The sequence below is a fragment of the Sus scrofa genome, chromosome 10, assembly GCF_000003025.6.
Source record: "Sus scrofa isolate TJ Tabasco breed Duroc chromosome 10, Sscrofa11.1, whole genome shotgun sequence".
In the NCBI taxonomy this organism is placed as follows: Eukaryota; Metazoa; Chordata; class Mammalia; order Artiodactyla; family Suidae; genus Sus; species Sus scrofa.
Window position 1 is genome coordinate 27,587,620 of NC_010452.4, and position 21,660 is coordinate 27,609,279.

Sequence of the window (21,660 nt, forward strand, 5' to 3'; positions counted from 1 at the left end):
CACATGCCCCATCAGGGTCACCAGAAATTGTTGCTGGATTCAACGGATCCATCTTTTGGAGTGCTCAGCCGATGAACACACCAAGTGTATCCCATGAAAGCAGAAGCATTTATTACTGGTCACAAGTAAGGAGACAGGGAGATAGCTTTCAAAGCATTATCTGGTTAACAGCAGGTGCTCAATAAACGATGCATGAATCAGTGTATGAGCTGCCTTAGGACAGCAGCGATGTGCCTATGAGGCGGTCATGGGTAGCACCTGTCGAGCTTCTGGCCTCAGTGTGGTCCAGAAGACGCTTCTTTGTGCCTGTGACTATTTTCTCTGCAAAACGCAGGGATTAGAAACAAAAGTCCCCAATAAAGCTCAAATTATAGGATTCTTGAGAAGGTGTCTGAATGCAGGGCCCTCCAAACGAGCCATCAGACAATTGAGAAACAGGGGAAATCACGTCTCCTGAAGCTTGTCGGAAGAGCCAGGTGGCAGGCCAAGTAGGGGTGGACAGATAACAGACAGCAAATGTCAGGTGGCGATGGTGCCACAGCAGTTAGAGCCTCGAGCCTGAAGCTTGCAGCTCAGGCTTTTCTCTCGCTAGCTGCGCTGCACCGCGCACCTGGCTTAACCTTCTGAACTTACGTTTTATATTGGGGATTGCGAGGGTGGGATCAGGACTGCACCTCCGTGGCCCAGGGGTTGAGGGGACTGAAGGAAACCATGCAGGTGGCCCAGAGTCGCCCTTGGCAATGGCTCCGCGGGAGGCGTGGCGCGACGACAGCGGAGGAAGCGGAGGTGGCGGCCGGCTGCAGGGGTTGGGGGACCGCCCTGTGGTTGGAGGAACCGAGACTGGACGTGGATCCCGGACGTTGGGGCGGGCGGGGGCGGAGCGCGGAGGTGTTCCCGGGGGCGGAGGGCGGTGACCCGCGCTTATAGGCTCTCCGAGGCAACCCGCTGGGATCCAGCCACTCCGAGCTGTGCTGACACCCGGCGGCCTTGAGGGCGCACTCCAACCTTATCCCGCGGTGTCCCGCCGTCCGCACCTGCCGCTTGCACCTTGCAGCCCAGAGCGCAGCAGCCCGGCCTCAGCATGACGGACCAGGCGGCCTTCGACACCAATATCGTCACCCTAACCCGCTTCGTCATGGAGGAGGGCAGGAAGGCCCGCGGCACCGGCGAGATGACCCAGCTGCTCAACTCGCTGTGCACCGCGGTCAAAGCCATCTCCACCGCAGTCCGCAAGGCGGGCATCGCGCACCTGTGAGTCAGGTCTCCGCAACCCCCCTTCCTCGCCCCTCGGCCATGACCGTGACCTCTTTCTCTGGTTAGGGATCGCTGGGCAGTCCAATGTCTGGTCCTCTGCTGCTGCTCATGCTGCTGCTCCCAGCCTCTCTGTCTGACAGTAGAGATCCCTCTCTCTCTCTCTGGGAGCCACTCTGCAAAAACTTGCCCAGCCACACGCAAAGCCTTTCTGTGCTTTGACCTCCTTCATTCCCTTTGGAATAGAGATCCCAAGTCAGGTTTCTCATTCAACATCTCCTTGACCCTACACAAGTCCTGTTAGGAGCAGGGGAACACCCAGGCAGGCTGGGAGGACCTCCGCAAGTTCAGAGCTTTCAGGGGCCGCAAGGCTGGTGTGCACAGGGCTGCAGTAGGGCTAGGGTGGGCCTTGAGAGTCTGCATTTGGAAGAAGTTTTTCTGTGGTAGGTGGTGCCCAGGCTGCTGGTCCACAGATCATATTGGGTTGTAGCAAAAGGACAGGACATGGGGATTCAAAGGGCTCCTTCTTGTGAGGCTTTTTTTTTTTTTTTTTTTTCTAAGTAACGCAATTACCCTTTCGTTTATTCTGATATGTATGACGGGTATTTTATTTTTAGACTGGTCCTCGATTTTGCTGAAGGGGACCTGGGTTTTCAGATTGCCCACACTCCTTCCTTTCCATCACTCAGGGACACTTTAAACATTGTGCACGATGCATAGCCGATCTGAAAAAGAACAACCCCTGTAGCCAAGATCCCTTTCCTGGTCAGCTGTTGGTCCTACAGGGTGGCTTGGTAGAGCTAACTTTTAAGGAAGTGGTGTATCATCATTGTATTTATTTTCAGATGTCTAGCAGGGATGGGCTTTGCTGGGAGATGGGTCTGGACAGTGTGTTAGGAAGGTGGTGATTCCATTGCTATTTCACCTGTGGCCTCTCTTAATAACATTTCTTTTTTATTCTTTTTTGTTGTTATTGTTGTTGTTTTGCTTTTTAGGGCCACACGTGCAGCATATGGAAGTTCCCAGGCTAGGGGTCAAATCAGAGCTGCAGCTGCCAGCCTAGCTACAGCCACAGCCACGCAGGATCTGAGACACATCTGTGACCTACACCTCAGCTCACAGCAGTACCAGAACCTTAACCCATTGAACGAGGCCAGGGATCGAACCCTCATCCTCATGGATGCTAGTCGGATTCGTTACCTCTGAGTCACAACAAGAACTCCTCCTAATGCCATTTCTGAGGACCTTTTGCTCTAAGAAACACTCAAGTAAAATCTTACTTTAAATTTAGTTACAGTAAGTATAGGTGTCCTCACAGCTTTCTATGCCTTTGAAGAGCAGGGGCCTTTTTTAGAAAGAGTGCTTGTCACAACCCTAAAGAGACTTGGAAACATAAGATCTGCTTTGAAGTGTATCTTTCCCTCTTTTTTTAAACGGCCACACCCATGGCGTATGGGAGTTCCCCGGCCAGGGATCGATCCCACACCTCTACAGCAACTCAAGCCACTGCAGTCGGATTCTTAATCCACCGTGCCACAGCAGGCTTTCCCACCTTTTAAATAACCTGATAATGGGATTTAGGTAGCGGGATTTGTGGATTAGGATCTAGACAAAGGATGTTAATTTTGGCTAGAGGAATTATTATTTTTACATTCGGTACCTGTAAATATCAGGTTAAAAATATTGTTGCTGCTATAATTATAAATTATTTAATAAGTTGCACTCAACAAAAATTTAAGAGCATGAAGGGAAAAGTGAAACCCACATCTATACATTCTTTGGGATATTTACTATTCATAATTTACTGGTTATTTTACTGGATTTTTTTTATACTCATATAAATTTGTGCATGGATACCTGTTTTCCTGTGACTATTTGTAAATAGCAAACAAAATGGGTTCACACTTACCGTATTCTTCTGCAGTTTGCTATCAGTATTCAACAGTATATAGGGAACAGCCTCCAATATCAGGCCGTGAAATCCACCTCCTTCTTTTTAAAGGCTGTGTGGTATTCCGCTGCATGGCCACATCACAAGCTATTTGGTATTTCCTGTATGTTTGGACATGTCCCTGGTCTTTGACTATTTCCAACACCTTTATACCTGTGAAATGGGTATTGATGTGTGGTCACGTGGGTGGCTGACAGGACACTTACATACTCCTGTGGGAAAATTAGAGTCTGACTATCTCCGCATCAGATGTAGTTAGGCAGGGGGCAAAAGACAAGATCTCAACTTAGGCCTTCAAATTATATTCATTCCTGGCTTTGATATTGTGGATGAAAAGGCCAGCATGCCTGCAAAGAACTTGTCACTGCTGATGACTTGCCCTAGAAGGACATCTAGCCAGAGGGATAAGATGATTGCAGGTTTGCAGGAACCTCACAGGACCAGTTCGTGGATCTCAGCCAGGACGCCCCATCAGGCACACATCAGGGGTATAAACAGAGAGACTGGAGAGCTGGTACTCTCTTCCCCCCTCCTCTCCCACCCCTGCTTTCTCCTCTTCGCCCCTTTCAAGCTCTCTCTCTCTCTTTCCCTCTCTTCCTCTCTCTATATTTCTGGAAGGGCCTGAGAGTTGAGAATGACACAGAGCTATGCTGTAGGAAAAAATATTATGAGAATAGATTATAAAACCATAGAGATTCTGAAAGATAGTTTCCAAGAGGTGCCAAAAGTACGATGTGGGTGCAAAGGATTGTGGAGCATCAGGATGGGCACTTGTGGAGCTCCCACTGTGGCCCAGTGGGTTAAGAATCCTACTGCAGTGGCTTTGGTCACTGCTGAGGCAAAGGTCTGATCCCTGGCCCTGGCACAGTGGGTTAAAGGATCCGGTGTTGCTGCAGCTGTGGGGTAGGTGGCAGCTGCAGCTGGGATTCAGTCCTGGGTCTGGGAACTTCCATTTGCTACTGGTGCAGCCATGAAAAAATAAATAAATGACATTTTCTTTAAGTTTATTTTTTATTATTTTATTTTTTTTGTCTTTTCTAGGGCCTCTTCCTTGGCACATGGAGGTTCCCAGGCTAGAGGTCGAATCAGAGCTGTAGCCACCGGCCTACACCACAGCCACAGCAAGTCGGGATCCGAGCCATGTCTGCCACCTACACCACAGCTCAGGGCAACGCTGGATCCTTAACCCATTGAGCAAGGCCAGGGATTGAACCCGCAACCTCATGGTTCCTAGTCAGATTTGTTAACCACTGTGCCACAAAGGGAACGCCTAAAAATTTTTGTAAAAAAGATGGGCATTTGCAATGGGAAGGAAAAGATGGTCATAAGGCCTGGTGGTTGGAGAGCATTTTAGGCTGGGCTGTCATGAAAGGAAAGGAAGAGTTGCTCATTCAGTTCGAAGCCTGGAGTACTTCATGTCTCATAGCAGTGGGGCATTTGTGGATGTTACATTGTGAGTGCTTTGAGGGAACATCAAATGGCAAAAGAGTGAGTGCTTTATTTCGGGGGTGGGGTTAACAAAGGGGAGTGGTGCAGGGTTTTGAGTAAGGCAGTGCTATTACTGGAGATTAATCTGGGGCAGGTATGGCTGGAAGTACAGTTAAAAGAGGGGAAGCTAAGGGAGTTCCCACTGTGGCTTAGCGGTAACGGACCTGACTAGTACCCATGAGGTTGTGGGTTCGATCCCTGGCCTTGCTCAGTGGGTTAAGGATCTGGCGTTGCTGTGAGCTATGGGGAAGGTTGCAGATGCGGCTCGGATCTGGCATTGCTATGGCTGAGGTGTAGGCTGGCAGCTGCAGCTCCGATTTGACCCCTAGTCTGGGAGCCTTCATATATTGCACCTGCGGCCCTATTAAGGAGAAAGAAAAAGACATGTGGAAAGCCAGGTGAAGAGGGGAGAGGTGAGAAAAGCATCATCTAGAGCTCAAGGATTTAAGGGGAGGTAGGGAGGACCTGGGCAAGTCTAGGTGGAGGTTAGGGGAGAAGAACAGCTAAGGAAGTTTTCAAAGAACAGGTCCTGCTGTTAAAATGTAAAACAAGGAGTTCTGTCATGGCTCAGTGGTTAACAAACCTAACTAACATCCATGAGTACCCAGGTTCGATCCCTGGCCTTGCTCAGTGGGTTAAGGATCTGGCATTGCCATGAGCTGTAGTGTAGGTTGAAGACACGGCTCAGACCCCGAGTTGCTGTGGCTGTGGCGTAGGCTGGTGGCCTCAGCTCTGACTGGACCCCTAGCCTGGGAACCTTCATATGCAGCGGGTGCAGCCCTAAAAAGACAAAAGTAAATATATAAATAAGAAGTAAAACAAAACATGAGCTCCCTGGTGGCCTAGTGGTTAAGGATTCAGAATTGTCATTGCTGGAGCTTGGGTTCCATCCCTGGCCAGAAACTTCTGCATGCTGCAGCTGTAGCCAAAAAACCCCACCAAAACCCAAAAAACCAAAACCCAAAACAAAGCAGAATTCCTAAGGAGGAGCTGGGTTTTAGAGGTTAGGAAAGGGTGGGAGGATGATTCCAACAATTTTGAACTTGAATTAGAGGGCCATCCAGTTGGAGAAACTGTCCAGCCTGCAGTTGGACTTAATAGTCTGGAATTTGGGCATGAAGCACTGACTACAGATTCAGCTACTGGATTTTGGCACATTCACCCCAAGGCAAAGGGGATTGAAGAGAAGAAAATCAGGATCGGATTTAGGAGAACAGGACCACGCAAGGCTTTAAGAGCACATTTTGGAGAAAGATGAAGTTGGGCTCAAATTCCTGGCTCTGCCATTTAATTTCTGAGAGGATTTGGGCTGTTGGTGTAACATCTCTGAGCCTCCGTTTCCCCACTTGTAAGATGGAGACAAATGTTTTTTTTTATTTAAAAAAAATTGTTTTTATGTTTGGAATTTTTAAAATATTTAGATCTAGGACTGGTATTTTTATTATTAAGACAACTGGTTTTTTAAACCTCAAAAAGTTGTACGAGGATGAACTGAGTTCATTTAACTGGTGCCGTCATGATTTTAGCTCTGATTTGACCCCTGGCCTGGGAAACTTCCATATGCTGTAGGTGCTGCTCTAAAAAAAAAAAAAAAAAAAAAAATAAGCCAACCCCCCAAAAAAACAAGGATATATTCTAGACTAGCACAGTGTATGTGTATACATGTATTTAGATATATATATGTATGTGTATATATATTAAAAATATATGTGTATGTATGTGTGCATATATAAATGCTTTTTTTTTAAAATGGCCATACCTGTGGCATATAGAAGTTCTCAGGCTAGGGGTCAAATCGGAGCTGTAGCTGTTGGCCTATACCACAGCCACAGCAATACTGGATCTGAGCCACATCTGCAACCTACACTGCATCTCATGGCAATGCCAGATCCTTAACCCACTGAACAAGGTCAAGATTTGAACCTGCATCCTCATGGATACTCTTAGGGTTCTTAACCCACTGGGCCACAACAGGAACACCCACAGTGTATATTAAGAGGACTTTGCACCCTTAGATTGGTTACAGGAGCCTTCCTCCCATCCTGCTCCTTTCGGTGTCCAGAAAAGTTGCTTTTATATATGGAGTCATCTCTATTGTTTGATAGAAGAAAATGATAACTAGTTTTAATTTTAGAATGACAGGTCCGTTAATACATGCTTAAGCTTATCTTCAAATTTGCAGAATTCCAACTTTTGGAAACTTTTTTTTTTTTGGTCTTTTTGCCTTTTCTAGGGCTGCTCTCACTGCGTGTGGAGGTTCCCAGGCTAGGGGTCCAGTCGGAGCCTCAGTCGCTGGCCTATGCTAGAGCCACAGCAAAGTGGGATCAGAGCCCTACACCACAGCTCATGGCAATGCTGGATCCTTAACCCACTGAGCAAAGCTAGGGATCGAACCCGCAACCTCATGGTTCCTAGTGGGATTCGTTAACCACTGAACCACGATGGGAACTCCTGGAAACTTTATCATATGTATCTTATATTTATTTTATCATCTCTATATTACCAAGAAGGAATTGCAACTTCTTTCCACACCAGAAGCACCACCAGCTGCATACCATCTGATTTGCATATTTGGGGTCAGCATGAACTCAGGCCAAGGTTGAGGTGTGTGGCTTTTGAAGCTGCTTTAGTTGGGGCCTCTTCTTCAACATTCTTGGTTCCAGGGCCCTTCCCCCTCCCCCAACCCTACCCCCGGAGATACCAAATTCTGCAGATATGTCTTTTACATAAAATGGCTGAGAACAGTCTGCTCTCCGTAATTGCACATTCAACTAACTATGGGCCCAAACTGGCCCATGCAGAACCGGAGGGTACCGAGGGTGTAACTGTATTCCTGATCTGACCCTTGGACGATCCTGCCTGGGTGAATCGTTGGTCATTTACTTCAGCATCAATCAGTAACAAGTCATGTTACCTTTGACTTTTGTGATAAGGATTAAATAATAATCTGCCTCCCCCTGTTTTTCTGGCAACACTCTCTCCCCTTTGACTCTGTGGGTGCTGGTTAAAGGGCTCCCTGCTTCACGCTGTCGTGCTGACTTCAGAAGGAAAAAGTCTGAAGTTAGTTAGCAAATCAAGGAAGTCAGGAAAGTTCATCCCTAAGGGTAGCCAGGGCTCCTGCCTTTGTATTTAGGGCTGTGCTTCAAAAATGTTAAAAGAGGAGTTCCCATCGTGGCTCAGTGGAAACAAATCTGACTTAGGAACCACGAGGTCATAGGGTGGGTTAAGGATCTGGCATTGCCGCGAGCTGTGGTGTAGGTGGCAGATGCGGCTTGGATCTGGCGTTGTTGTGCCTGTGGCTAGGCTGGCAGCTGCAACTCCGATTCAACTCCTAGCCTGGGAACCTCCATATGCTGTGGGTGTGGCCCTAAAAAGACCAAAAAAAAAAAAAAAAAAAAAAAAAATTTAAAAGAGGCTTTCCCCTGACCATCATTAATCATAGACTTATGGCTGTGAGATAGCTCTAGAAGCCACAGGCAAATCTGAAAAACCATGCTAACATTTAGTCCACATTTCTAAGGATTTTAAAATACTGGCAAGTGAACTTATCCTTCTAAGGAGTTTCCTGTCACATGAATTAAAATGACGTATAGCTTTTCAAATTTTCATCGAGGTTTACATTAAACAGAAAAGAAGAGCTATGACAGAGAGCTGCTTCTCAAAATGATTGTTTTTTTCCTCCCCAAACTTCAGAAAGAGAACTTCTGTGTCTCTAGGGATTTAAAAAAGAAGAGTCACAGGGGCTTCAACTCTGCTGTCCCTCCTAGATCTACTTGGGCTGCAGGACTGACTAATTTGAATAAAATTGAAGTGACCTGTCATAAGCATCTCAAATGAAATAATAGTCTCAGTGAGACTTTACTCCAGTGTAAACTTTGAGTACTTTGTCAGTTACCTGTGACACCGTTCTGCGCTGGCTGTCTTCCCAGAAGCTGCCTGCAAAACTGGTTTCAAAGTTGTTTCCCCTCCCCCTCATCAACCAACCTGTACTTAGTAGATGCCTGTGGGCTCCATGAAGATCAGTGACGGGAGTTCCCGTTGTGGATCCGACCAGTAACCATGAGGTTGTGGGTTCGATCCCTGGGCAAGCTCAGTGGGTTAAGGCTCTGGCATTGCCATGAGCTGTGGTGTATGTAGGGTGCAGACATGGCTCGGATCTGGCGTTGCTGTGGCTGTGGGGTGGGCCAGCAACTGTAGCTCTGATTCGACCCCTAACCTGGGAACCTCCATACGCCTCTAGTGTGGCCCTAAAAAAAAAAGGAAAAAATAACGATGTCCACGATGATCCAGCTAATTAGCATATCCATCCTGAACAGTTACAATCTTCTTTTTCTTTCTTTTTTTATTATAGTTGATTTACCGTGTTGTGCCAATTTGTGTTGTATAGTAAATTGACCCAATCATATATATATATATATATATATATATAATATGCACACATATATATATATACACATTCTTTTTCTCATGTTATCTTCAAGAGATTGGAAATAGTTCCCTAGTTGAGCCCCTTAAATATACGCTATTTTAAATCATCAGTTATACTTCAGTGAAGCTAGAAAATGGTACCTATATACCTAAAATATTGTAAGTATAATTTTGAATTAATTAGGCCCCTATCCTCTTGGGAAAATGGGGTCTCCTGACCTGCCTTATCAATCTTGCATTTACAGTGGATTCATGTTAGTAAAATGCACATTTAAGGGGTTACTTGAACTTTGTCCCATTGTAATATACCCAGTACATGTGCCAAGTCGTAGCCATGGTGAACAGATGTAACACCTTAGATCAGTCTGTTTCCCTGATAATCCCCTTGTCCTCGGACAGACACACCATTCATTCTGTATTAAGAATAGCCCAGGAATGCTATTTAGACCTAAAAAAAAAAAAAAAGAAAAGAAAAGATGGCTGCTATGAACTAGGTGCATCAGATGGGTTGGCCTTCATCTTTACAAAGCTTGGAAAGAAAAAAATCAAGGAGCTGAGACAACTTGATGCAAGTCCTATAGTCAGTAAGAGGGAAAGGCAGAATTTGAACCCAGGTCTCTCTGGTGTCATGTTCTTGTTGTCACCCACCTTGCTTCTTAGCAAGGCTGTGTTACTGCTGAGGGGAGTTAGGGATGGAAAGGGAATGGTACCATTTCTTTGTGTGTGTGTGTGTGTGTGTGTGTGTGCTTTTTAGGGCTGTACCCACTGCATATGGAAGTTCCCAGGCTAGGGGTCAAATCAGAGCTGCAGCTGCTGGCCTTTGTCACAGCTGTAGCAACACAAGATCTGAGCCGCATCTGCAACCTGCAACATAGCTCACGGCAACGCTGGATCCCTGACCCACTGAGTGAGGCCAGGGATCGAACCCACATCCTCATGGATACTAGTTGGATTTGTTTCCATTGCACCACAACGGGCACTCCTGGCACCATTTCTTGCTCACTTCCTTAGTTTCAGTGTCTGTTCTCAACCCTTTACTTATGTCAACTCATTCTCTCCCCCTCTCTAGATACTCTGACTTAGATACAGTGAATTCCCATTTTACTGAAGATCAGAGATGCTAAGAGACTTGTGTGCAGGGTTGCTTAGCATGTGACAGAGCTGGAATTTGAACTCCCAAGGTCCAGAGTCCCATGATGTTGTCTTTCCCCTCTGACATAACTTCCATTTAGGAAAAGCTTCCTCATCACTTCAAGTCTCGGGCTCAGTCAAAACTAACATTCCTGGAGAGTTCCCTAGCAGCTCAGTGGGCTAAGGATCCATGATTGTCACTGCTGTGGCTTGGGTGGAGTTTATTCCCTGGTCCAGAAATATCCACAGGCTGCAGGTGCAGCCAAAAAACTAAACTAAACTAAACTAAACATCCTTGGGAGATCCCTGATGGTTTAGTGGTTAGGATTTAGTGTTTTCATTGCTGTGGCCCGGGGTTCAGTCCCTGGTCTGAGAACTGAGATCCCACATCAAGCTGCTGCACACTCTGGCTCAAATAATAAAAAAAAAAAAATCCCCCAAAAGCTAAGACCCCTGTCCCTGCAGAATCAGTGCCCAAATCCTACGGACTCCTTTTCTGGGTGGGGGTTAAGCCTAGATGTTTACAACTTGCTCGGGTCAACTCATTTCTTCACCCCTTTCAGCTTGTTTGTCTTTCTCAATTGATTGTCAGGCACAGTTGGCACCTGCAAGGCCTTTGGTTTCCCCACATCCCTGCAGCTTGATTGGCTGCCTGATTCTGACCCCAGGGAGCAGCAAATTGGAAACGGGTCTGAGAAGGAACCAGAGGGTAGATGATAAGCGTTGCTCAAGTCCCCAAGAGGGCATTTGGTGCCATCACCTCCTGTTCACAACGGCTGACACGGAAGCTCCTTGCAAACCAAGCTGAGCCCTCCTGCAGTCTGCCTGGAACTGGTGGGGGGAGCACCGTTGATTCATTTTTCAAGCCCTAGTTAACTGGCCCAGCAAAGGCGTAAGTGACTGGCTGGGAGCCCGGCCCCCTTTCCTAGTGATTCTGTAGGTGGGTTACCCTGCTCCTTGGATATTTACATGGTGGAGGCTCTTGTTATTCTAGCCTTTGGGGACTTCGAGGAGCAATGGCTGGTTCAAATGTGGAAGAGAATTGTTTCTTTTTCCTCTTTCTTTCTTTCTTTTTCTTTTTCGGGCTACACCTGGGACATATGGAAGGTCCCAGGCTAGGGGTCGAATCGGAGCTGCAGCTGCCGGGCCACAGCCACAACAACACTGGATCCTTAACCCACTGAGCCAGGCCAGGGATCGAACCCTCATCCTCATGGATACTGGTTGGGTTCCTGACCCACTGGGCCACAATGGGAAGTCCAGAAGAGTATTTTTTCTAAGGGGATTTCTGAAAATGTCCCAAGAAAATGAACACTTTGTGCTCTTCAGCTAACGAGTGTCTTGAGGATGTTCCTTTGGGCTTTTTTCTTTTGCCGAAGCTGCAGAAGCTTTGCCTGCTTCTGGCTTTTCATTGATGGTGGAATGTGTTCCCTGGGGGGGTCTCACCGCCCTTCTGAGGGCTCCTCTTGCAGCATCTTGGGAGAAGACTGACTGAGCATTTTTGCCTGGTCCTGACTTTATCCCCGGGCAGGATAACAGGATAATGCAGGAGAAATTACTTGAGTCACAGCTAATTTTCTGAGCTAAGATGCAACATACAGAATCCGCGTTGACGGGGTATAAATTCAGATATTGTCACTACAGACCTTGCAGGCTGGGAATTCTTCCTCCTGGATCCAGTTTCCACCTCGGAGTCACTGTCCAGGGCTTTCTCTGAAGACTTTCCTAACACCAGGCGTCACAAGGGAAACCCACAAGATGTCCTAGGAAAGTTATAAAATGCCTGAATTTGAGTTAGAGGGGCCCAGAATAGTCTATCTCTGTATGGTTTTCTATGTTTCACAAGCAACTGGAGGATAGCTGGGGAAGGCTCCCTCTGGTTAGAATAGGGGAGGGACCCTCGATGGGTACAGATGAGGATGAGGGGGTGACCACTCAATCCTGTGTGGAGGCGGAGACATAGAAGCCAGTAGTCTGCAATGCTTTGTCCCTAAGGATGGCCATTTGGGTCCTGGTGTGGGGCGTGTCCCCTGCAGGGTTCATCCTGCAGTTGTTCTGTGGCCCTACCTGAGTCTCTCCATGGATGGATGGTGACACTTTTTTTTTTTTTTTGTCTTTTCTAGGGCCACTCCCACGGCATATGGAGGGTCCCAGGCTAGGGGTCTAATTGGAGCTGTAGCCACCGGCCTATGCCACAGCAACACGGGATCCAAGCTGCGTCTGCAACCTACACCACAGCTCATGGCAACGCCGGATCCTTAACCCACTGAGCAAGGCCGGGGATCGAACCTGAATCCTCATGGTTCCTAGTCGGATTCGTTAACCACTGTGCCACGACGGGAACTCCGATGGTGACATTCTTTGACCCAAGTTCAGGAGCCACCTTAGAACCCTGGCGCAGCACGTAGGAACCTGGCTGGCGGCCTTGGGTGGACAAGCCAGCTGCCCTGACACTGACTGTAACCTCTTATAGCCCACGGCACGATCTGGGCCAACAGGAGTTGCTTCTCATTCGACTAGCTGCTCATTCTGCAAGCTCAGAAAACGCAGTCCAGTGCATCAGGACGGCTTCCATTCAATTCCATGAAACACGTGGGAGGACTCTGTGATGGGGGGTTTGGTCTGTCCTTGGCCTGTGGGGCTGGCCTAGCAGGACCACAAGTCAGAGCTGGCCTTGCAGGATCTCCTCTCTTCTGGGTCTCCTCTTCCTGCATTTCAGAGCTCCCTGGATTCAGGTGCCAGGTGGAAAAGACTTTGAAATTTAAAAAATTACTTATAGGAGTTTCTGTCGTGGCTCAGTGGTTAACGAATCCGACTAGGAACCATGAGGTTGCGGGTTTGATCTCTGGCCTTGCTCAGTGGGTTAAGGATCCGGCATTGCAGTGAGCTGTGGTGTAGGTCGCAGATGTGAAATAAACAAACACTCACACAGGCCTCTAGGAAGCTTTTAAGTCAGAGGGACTAAGGCTCATCTGCTCATCCCTCGCTGGGAGAGATCCCTGAGCAGGTGGCACGTGAAACAAAGTGTATAAAGTAGGGCCTTTCCCACCTGCCCCATCTGCCCAGGCCTCCCCGGAACTGTCCCCATAGCCGCCCCCCACCCCCACCCCGGGGACTGTGCCAGTGGCTTCCTCCACTTGCCAAATCGTGGCCCGACCTTGATACTGATCATTCCTATACTCATTCCTTCAGGCTTGGGTTTCTGTTGTCTTCAGGGGATGCCATTCAGCAAGCATTGCTTGCGAGCCTTCTATGTGCTGGAAGCTGGGATGCAATGCGCTGTCTGCATCCTCATGGAAGGAAAGGTGGAAGAACCATGCCGGCATGATGGGGTTCGAAGCCAGGGGAGATCTTGGGAGCCCCTCCCCTTCCCAGATCCCTAATGAGCACTGCCTTTAGTGAATAGACAAGAGAATTCGCATTAGGCTCCAAGGGCTGTGCTCAACCCTTTGTGTCCACAAGAAGCATATCATCCTTAACAGCCCAACGAGGCATCACTGCCCTGCCTGAGCAGGAGCGGAAAGGAGGGCTCAGAAAGAGCAGTGGGCTTGCAGAGCTGAGGGCTGAGCAGGTCTCTGTCATGAAGCCCAAGTTCCTTTCCACCCATGCTATTGATCCTCCTGAATCAGCAGTGACTTAAATGCTGAAAATCTCCAACACGAGGAAGGAGAGCCTATTGGCTCCAGTAGAGCCATTGCTGGAGATGTCTTTGAGCTGTCGGGCTCTTTCAAGCCCCGGTTCCACCCAGAATCTGGCTGCCTTCTTTCTTCATCAGCGTCAGCTTCACAATTGAGATGAGAAATATTATGTAGAAAGAGAAGCAAAACCCCAGCTGCAAGTCTGATAGATAATCTTGCTCTTTCACTCAATGAAAGACGAATGACATAAGCTGAAAAGAGAAGTGGGGAGTTCCCGTTGTGGCTCAGCAGGTTAAGAACCCCACCCAGCATAGTATCCGAGAGGATATGAGTTTGATCCCTGGCCTTGCTCAGTGGATTAAGGAACTGGTGTTGCCGCAAGCTGTGGCATATGTGGCAGATGGGGCTTGGATCCAGCATTGCTGTGGCTGTGGCATAGGTGTCCGCTGCAGCTCCGATTCCACCCACCTACAGGAACTTCCATATGCTGCAGGTGTGGCCATTAAAAAAAGAAAGAAAAAAGAAAGGGCTTTGGGAGGAGGGCTGTTTTCCAGGTGGGCAAGGGAACGGTGCCGAAAGAGGTGATGCTGGAAAATGGGCTGGATGATAAATTGATTTACCTCTTAGAGAGAGCCAGGCCAGATGGGTTAGGACTGTTTCTGCTGTTGGTTCAGTTGTGTCCAGCCAGAGACACGCAAGTTACGTCTGGAGAAAATGCATCTTCAGGAGTGGAAGCCGTGAATGTCATGGCAATCCATTCCCGGGCCAGTGCTCCCAGCCATCTCAGCCCAGGGTGCCACGGTGCCCCTGATCACCCACTCTGAGCTGTTTGGCAGTATCTTCAATGCTTTGACTCTTTCCCTTCCCACATCCGGTGTCTAATCTTGTTCCAAGCACCTTCCTCTAAGACATCTCCTCTCTCTTTTTTTTTTTCTCCTTTTTAGCACCTATGGCATAGGGAGGTTCCCAGGCTAAGGGTCTAATCAGAGCTATAGCTGCCGGCCTACACCACAGCCACAGCAACGCCAGATCCGAGCCTTGTCTGTGACCTACACCACAGCTCATGGAAATGCTGGATCCTTAACCCACTGAGTGAGGCCAGGGATTGAACCCACAACCTCATGGTTCCTAGTCAGATTCATTTCTGCTGCACCATGATGGGAACTCCTCTCCTCTCCTTTCAGTGTTCCTATTCAACTGCAGGCTATGATAACCCTCCTCTTGCCTCATTCTAACAAACTTGGACTTGAGATTCTGGGAACTCGCCATTACTGACTTGCAGGTACCTTGAAAATAAAGACTCCAGGCTTCGGCACTCCCTCTGACCCCTGGGACTCCCACCAGAGGCTGCGAGGTGCCACCAAGAGAAGCCTGGCCTGGAAGCCAAAGTGAGCTTGTCACAGCTTCTCTAGTTTAGAGAAGTCTGCTGGTGGCTGGGAGTGAGGTCCCACCTCTATAAAACGAGGTGGTAGGATCTGTCAATAATTCTTTTTCTTTTAGGATCTTCTCAGTTATAAAACCATAGATCCCTTGGCTTAGTCCCCATCTCCTAGCCAGGTTCCCTTGCTTGCTGTGTCTTTCATTATGCATTAACTCACAGGGAAAAAATTGGTTTTTGTATGTATGTACCTTCTTTTTTTTTGGTCTTTTGCCTTTTCTAGGGCTGCTCCCGTGGCATATGGAGGTTCCCAGGCTAGGGGTCTAATCAGAGCTATAGCCGCCGGCCTACGCCAGAGCCATAGCAACGCCAGATCCAAGCCGCGTCTGCAACCTACACCACAACTCACAGCAACGCCGGATCCTTAACCCACTGAGCAAGGCCAGGGATCGAACCCGCAACCTCATGGTTCCTAGTCGGATTTGTTAACCACTGAGCCATGACGGGAACTCCTATATGTACCTTTTAAGACATAGGCACATACAGTGCATAAATAGACATATACTCTACATGCAGTATTAAAATTAGAATTCTCATTATGGCTCAGTGGGTTATGAACCTGACTAGTATCCATGAGGATGCAGGTTTGCTCCCTGGCCTCACTCGGTGGGTTAAGGATCTGGCGTTGCCATGAGCTGGGGTGTGGGTCGCAGATACAGCTTGGATCCTGCATTTCTGTGGCTGTGGTGTAAGGCGGCAGCTACAGCTCTGATTTGACCCCCAGCCTGGGAACCTCCATATGCCACAGATGTGGCCCTAAAAAGCAAAAAGAAAAAATTTTAATTAAGTTAAAATTTTGTGGAGGAGTGTGTGAGAAAAGAAAAGTCTAAAAAAGTCTTTGGAGAAGTTCCCCTCGTGGCGCAGTGGTTAACGAATCCGACTAGGAACCATGAGGTTGTGGGTTCGTTCCCTGGCCTTGCTCAGTGGGTTAAGGATCCGGCGTTGCTGTGAGTTGTGGTGTAGGTTGCAGACACGGCTTGGATCCTGCGTTGCTGTGGCTCTGGCGTAGGCCGGCGGCTACAGCTCCGATTCGACCCCTAGCCTGGGAACCTCCATATGCCACGGGAGCATCCCAAGAAAATGGCAAAAAGACAAAAATAAAAATAAAAATAAATAAGTCTCCTTCGGGACCATAATGGAAAAAAAAAGATTGAGAAACTTGGATTTAACCACAAAGGTGTTCTGGGTACCATGACAGGTACTGGACAGTGAATGGCAATACTTCCTGAAGGAGCCAATCCAGAGGGATTCTTCTATTTCGTTCTTCTCATTCTATTTCTCTCAAACCACGTGTCTTCTCTCCTTTCTTCTAAATCCCAATAAATGGGGTTTACTGGGTTTCTAGGTACATCTACCTATTCTGGTGGTCATGGCTGATAATTTTTTGCTTTTCATCCTCCTAGCTATGGAATTGCTGGCTCCACAAACGTGACAGGTGATCAAGTGAAGAAGTTGGATGTCCTCTCCAATGACCTGGTTATTAACGTGTTAAAGTCATCTTTTGCCACCTGCGTTCTCGTGTCAGAAGAAGATAAAAACGCCATAATAGTAGAACCTGAGAAAAGGGTGGGTCTGCTTCTCTGTTACTAAGGGGTTGAATGGAGCAGGTTTTTTTCCTTCCTCGCTCTGCTTACTCAGCCAAGCTGGATTCCTAGGAATCCTGCCTGAACCATTAATCCTCATTTCACAGACAGCCTGCCCTCTTGTCCATGCTACGACCACAGTCCATGTCGTTACCAGCTCTCCTGTGCACTCATACATGGGAGACACTCAAAGATTCTGACTCATCTCCACTCCTTTTTATTGTCATATTCAAAGCACTTCAAAGTCTGGCTTCCATTAACTACCTCTTTTGCGTCACCTCCATCCATCCATCCAATGCCCAACCTTCACAACCAACTCTCCTGCCAATCTAAACTGTTCGCTGGAGTTCCCATCGTAGCTCAGTGGTAACAAGCCCAATGAATATCCATGAGGATGCAGTTTCGATCCCTGGCCTCACCCAGTGGGTTAAGGACCCAGCATTGCCTTGAGCTGTGGTGTAGGTCGCAGATGTGGCTCGGATCCTGCATTGCTGTGGCTGTGGCGTAGGCTAGGCTAGCAGCTACAGCTCCAATTCAACCCCTAGCCTGGGAACCTGCATATACCACGGGTATGGCCCTAAAAAGATAAATAAATAAATAAACAAATAAACTGCTCGCAGTTCCCACCACTGATTCATGCATTGGAACCGATTAATCTGATTGCTTCTTGAGGGCAGAGAATGAATTATATTCTTCTTTGTATCTCAGCATCTAGCACAATACTTGGAGCGCCGTGGTGACTCAACAGCAAATGATTATTGAAAAAGTGAATGAAAGAGTATATCTAGATTTTACACAATGACAACAATGATATAATAATAAAAAAACTTTTTTTTTCCTTGTCTTTTTAGGGCAGCACCCACGGCATATGGAGGTTCCCATGCTAGGGGTCGAATCGGAGCTGCTGCCACTGGCCTACGCCAGAGCCACAGCAACGCCAGATCCGAGCCGCATCTGAGACCTACAACACAGCTCATGGCAATGCCAGGTCCTTAACCCACTGAGTGAGGCCAGGGATCGAACCCACAACCTCATGGTTCCTAGTCAGATTCATTTCCGCTGCTCCATGACGGGAACTCCAATAAGAAAACTTTTGAGATGAGCCATGCAGTTCTATGGGCTTACACTCTTTCTCTGGTTGAGATGAGTTGGGGACATAAAGGAGAAGAATGAGAAGAAAAAAAAGAAACCCAAGCAGAAGATGAATTTAAAGAGGCTGCCTGATAACTGAGCTGACCTTTATAAGAGGGATGGGGAGCCCCACGTGATTATCTTGTTTTATGTCATTCCTAAACTACTACTAATGTGTCAGATTCAACGTCCATGTTCTTTGCTGGGCTCCTGAAGGTACTTGGCTTTTCAGGCATGTGGATTGAATTTGTTGTTTAATATTCTCTCTCAGTCGGTCCAGCTTCTCTGACCACAATGTGCTTTGTGATAAGAGGGTTCCCGTTTTCCAGATAACAGTTTCTCCTGTGTCAGCCAGGGTGATTTGTTAAGAAGAGCAAGAAGTCAGAGAATCAGAGAATTTTTGCCGTTTAGGGCTGAACCTGCAGCACATGGAATTTCCCAGTCTAGGGGTCGAATCGGAGCTATAGCCTACACCGCAGCCAAAGCAGCAGCCACACAGTATCTGAGCTGTGTCTGCAAACCACTCCAAAGCTTGCGGCAATGCTGGATCCTCAACCCACTGAACGAGGCCTGGGATCGAACCTGCATCCTCATAGATACTAATTGAATTTGTAACCTACTGAGCCACAATGGGAACGCCCTTAAAAACCACATTTCAAAGTGAAGATGGACTGAGTTCTTGCTGTGGTGCAGCAGGATCAGCAGTGTTTTGGGAGCCCCGGGATGCAAGTTTGATCCCTGGCCCAGCATAGTTGCTGCAGCTGTGGTGTAGGTCACAACTCCGGCTTAGATCTTATCCCTGGCTGGGGGACGCCGTAAGCCACGGGGTGACCAAACACGGAGGAAAAAACGATAAAGTGGAAATGGAAAATCCCCAGTGCTGTGCTGGAAAACTGACTCTTTACTAGGAAAAAAAAAAAAAAAAAAAAAAAAAACCAACCTCTAATTTATAGCACTTGCCATTTTCAACTGAGCAAATGGCCCTCAGAGTTGATTTTAAGTTATGGGCATGACGTCACCGAAGTCAGAGTTGGGCAGAGATGTGCGTCATTGGCTCCTGAGAGATGTACCACCAGCTCCAGCAAACCTCTGAAAAGCTTGTCTAAAGAATAAATCTTTCTTAGTCCCACGATAGCTGAGGGTTATTTCCTTTGGGAATTACGGTAAGGATATGGTTTAGAACTCTGTGTCCTGTAACTCCAATGTCATCTGTAAGAACTGCATGAAAATCTTCCTTAATGTTGTCTCTGCTTCATTGCAGATATTACAGTTTTCCCTTATGAATAAAGAGAATGACATGATCAATCTTATTCCTGTTCTTCCTTTGACTGCCAGGAAACTCAAACCAAAATTATGATATATCCAGATCAGTAATGTAGGAAATTATAACTTAATTATCTGTATTCCTTACCTTCATCTACACCTCCTATGATAAGTTGTTTTATCTGCCTTTCTTTTTATGAGATATGTGTGTCTGTGCGTATATATATATATATATATATATATATATATATTTGTTGTTTTTCTTTTTCTTTTTTCTTTTGCCTTTTCTAGGGCTGCTCCCAAGGCATATGGAGGTTCCTAGGCTAGGGGTCCAATCGGAGCTGTTGCCACCGGCCTACGCCAGAGCCACAGCAATGCTGGATCCAAGCTGAGTATGCAAACTGCACACAGCTCACGGCAACGCTGGATCCTTAACTCACTGAGTGCAGCCAGGGATCGAACCTGCAACCTTATGGTTCCTAGTCAGATTCGTTAACCACTGCGCCACAACAGGAACTCCTATTGTTTTTCCCTCTGTATACCACCTCATACCTTCTCTGCCAGGATGTAAAACTCGCATTTCATGAACTTTCTCCTAGATTCCCTTTTTTAACTCTTTAGTGTTTACTCTCTATTTTGTTATAGTGAGTTCATTTTTATTTATTTATTTTTTTCCTTTCCTCTTCTTTTTATAGCTGCACCCGCAGCATATGGAAGTTCCCAGGCTCAGGGTCGAATTGCAGTTGGGCCGCTGTAGGCTTACACCCCAGCCATGGACACACCAGATCTGAGCCTCAGTTTCGACCTACACCACAGCTCATAGCAATGCCAGATCCTTAACCCACTGCACAAGGCCAGGGGATGGAACCACATCCTCATAGATAGCCGTCAGGTTCTTAACCCACTGAGCCACAGTGGGAACTCTCACAAGTTCATTTTTAATGTAAAGTTGTATTTTCTTTTCTTTTTTGCTCAGGGTAAATACGTGGTCTGTTTTGATCCCCTCGATGGATCGTCGAACATCGACTGCCTTGTGTCCATTGGAACCATCTTTGGCATCTACAGAAAGGTAAAATGTGATGGATCCAGCCTCTTACTTGGGATCAAAAGGAGAGTTAAGGTTTAACAGCCCCCAGCCCTGTTTCATTACTGGCGGCACAGCTAGAATGTACACCATGAAACTCTGTGAGGCTTGAAATAGTTTTATATCTCAAGTTATGACTTTTCCAGTATTAACCGCAGAGTGACAATCCAATAAGTTGTTGAAAGAAAATGTAAACGTGGGTGGAAAGAGAAAGATATTTCCCTCTTTCACCTGTACCTTGCTTTCTTTTATGATAGGAAATGAAATTAAAAATAAAAGAGATAGGAGTTCCCTCATGGTGCAGTGGGCTAAGGACCTGTCATTGTCACTGCAGCTGCTCTGGTCGCTGCTTGGCAGGGGTTCGAGCCCTGGCCCATGAACTTCTACATGCTTTGGGCTCAGCTAAAACTAACAAACAAAAACAAACCAAAGAAAAAGGAGGGAAGATTTCTATTTGAACCTTTGAGAGGTAAGTGTCAGAAGAAGAGTCTAGGAAAACATGAACAGCTTATTGGTTAGAATCAGGATTTTTTCTAGAAAAAGAAAATCTTTGTGTTTTAGGGGTGAGATGAAAAAAAATTTCAATGATGTATTCAATTTTACTGCTTCTGTTGCTGCTGCCACCCTGCCATGGACTGAGGAACGCTGTTGAGTCTTGACTTATATCAAGTTGAAGTCAGCGTTGGACTATATGAACCACCTTGTCCAAGGCTAGAGTGGGGAAGGAGGCTTCTTCCCAAGGCTCCTCCCAGCCTCCATCTCCGCGTGCTTCAGGTGCAGCCAAAAACAAATAAATAAAATAAATTAGACAGTATAGGGTAGCTACTGTGATAACTATGTGAATTGAGAATTGTGAGAATATGACAACAATAGAGATTATTTATATCAAAATTGTCCTCAAAATCTTCTAAATCAGGAGTCTGCAAACTGTGATATCTCAGGGCCAAATCCAGCCCATTGTGTGATCGAAAAAGAACTCATTTGCTTTTATCGGGGGAAGGCGCATCTGCGGCATATAGAAGTTCCCAGACTAGGAGTTCCTGTTGTGGTGCAGCAGAAACGAATCTGACTAGGAACCAGGAGGATGTGGGTTTGATCCCTGGCCTCGCTCAGTGGGTTAAGGATCAGGCATTACTGTGAGCTGTGGTGTAGGTCACAGATCTGGAGTTGCTATGGCTGTGGCCAGCAGTTGTAGCTCGGATTAGATCCCCTAGCCTGGGTACCTCCATATGCCTTGAGTGCAGCCGTAAAAAGACAAAAGGCAAGGAAAAAAA

The 21,660-nt window shown here is 47.1% G+C and overlaps 1 protein-coding gene across 1 annotated transcript in view; it reads left to right on the top strand.

Annotated features, from left to right (window-relative positions):
• Positions 990 to 21,660, top strand: part of FBP1 (fructose-bisphosphatase 1) — a 33,617-nt gene continuing 12,946 nt past the window's right edge. The window contains 3 exon segments of the mRNA NM_213979.1: positions 990 to 1,251; positions 16,729 to 16,891; positions 20,279 to 20,371. Of these exon segments, the coding sequence (NP_999144.1) occupies positions 1,082 to 1,251; positions 16,729 to 16,891; positions 20,279 to 20,371 (426 nt within the window). The 5' untranslated portion in view covers positions 990 to 1,081.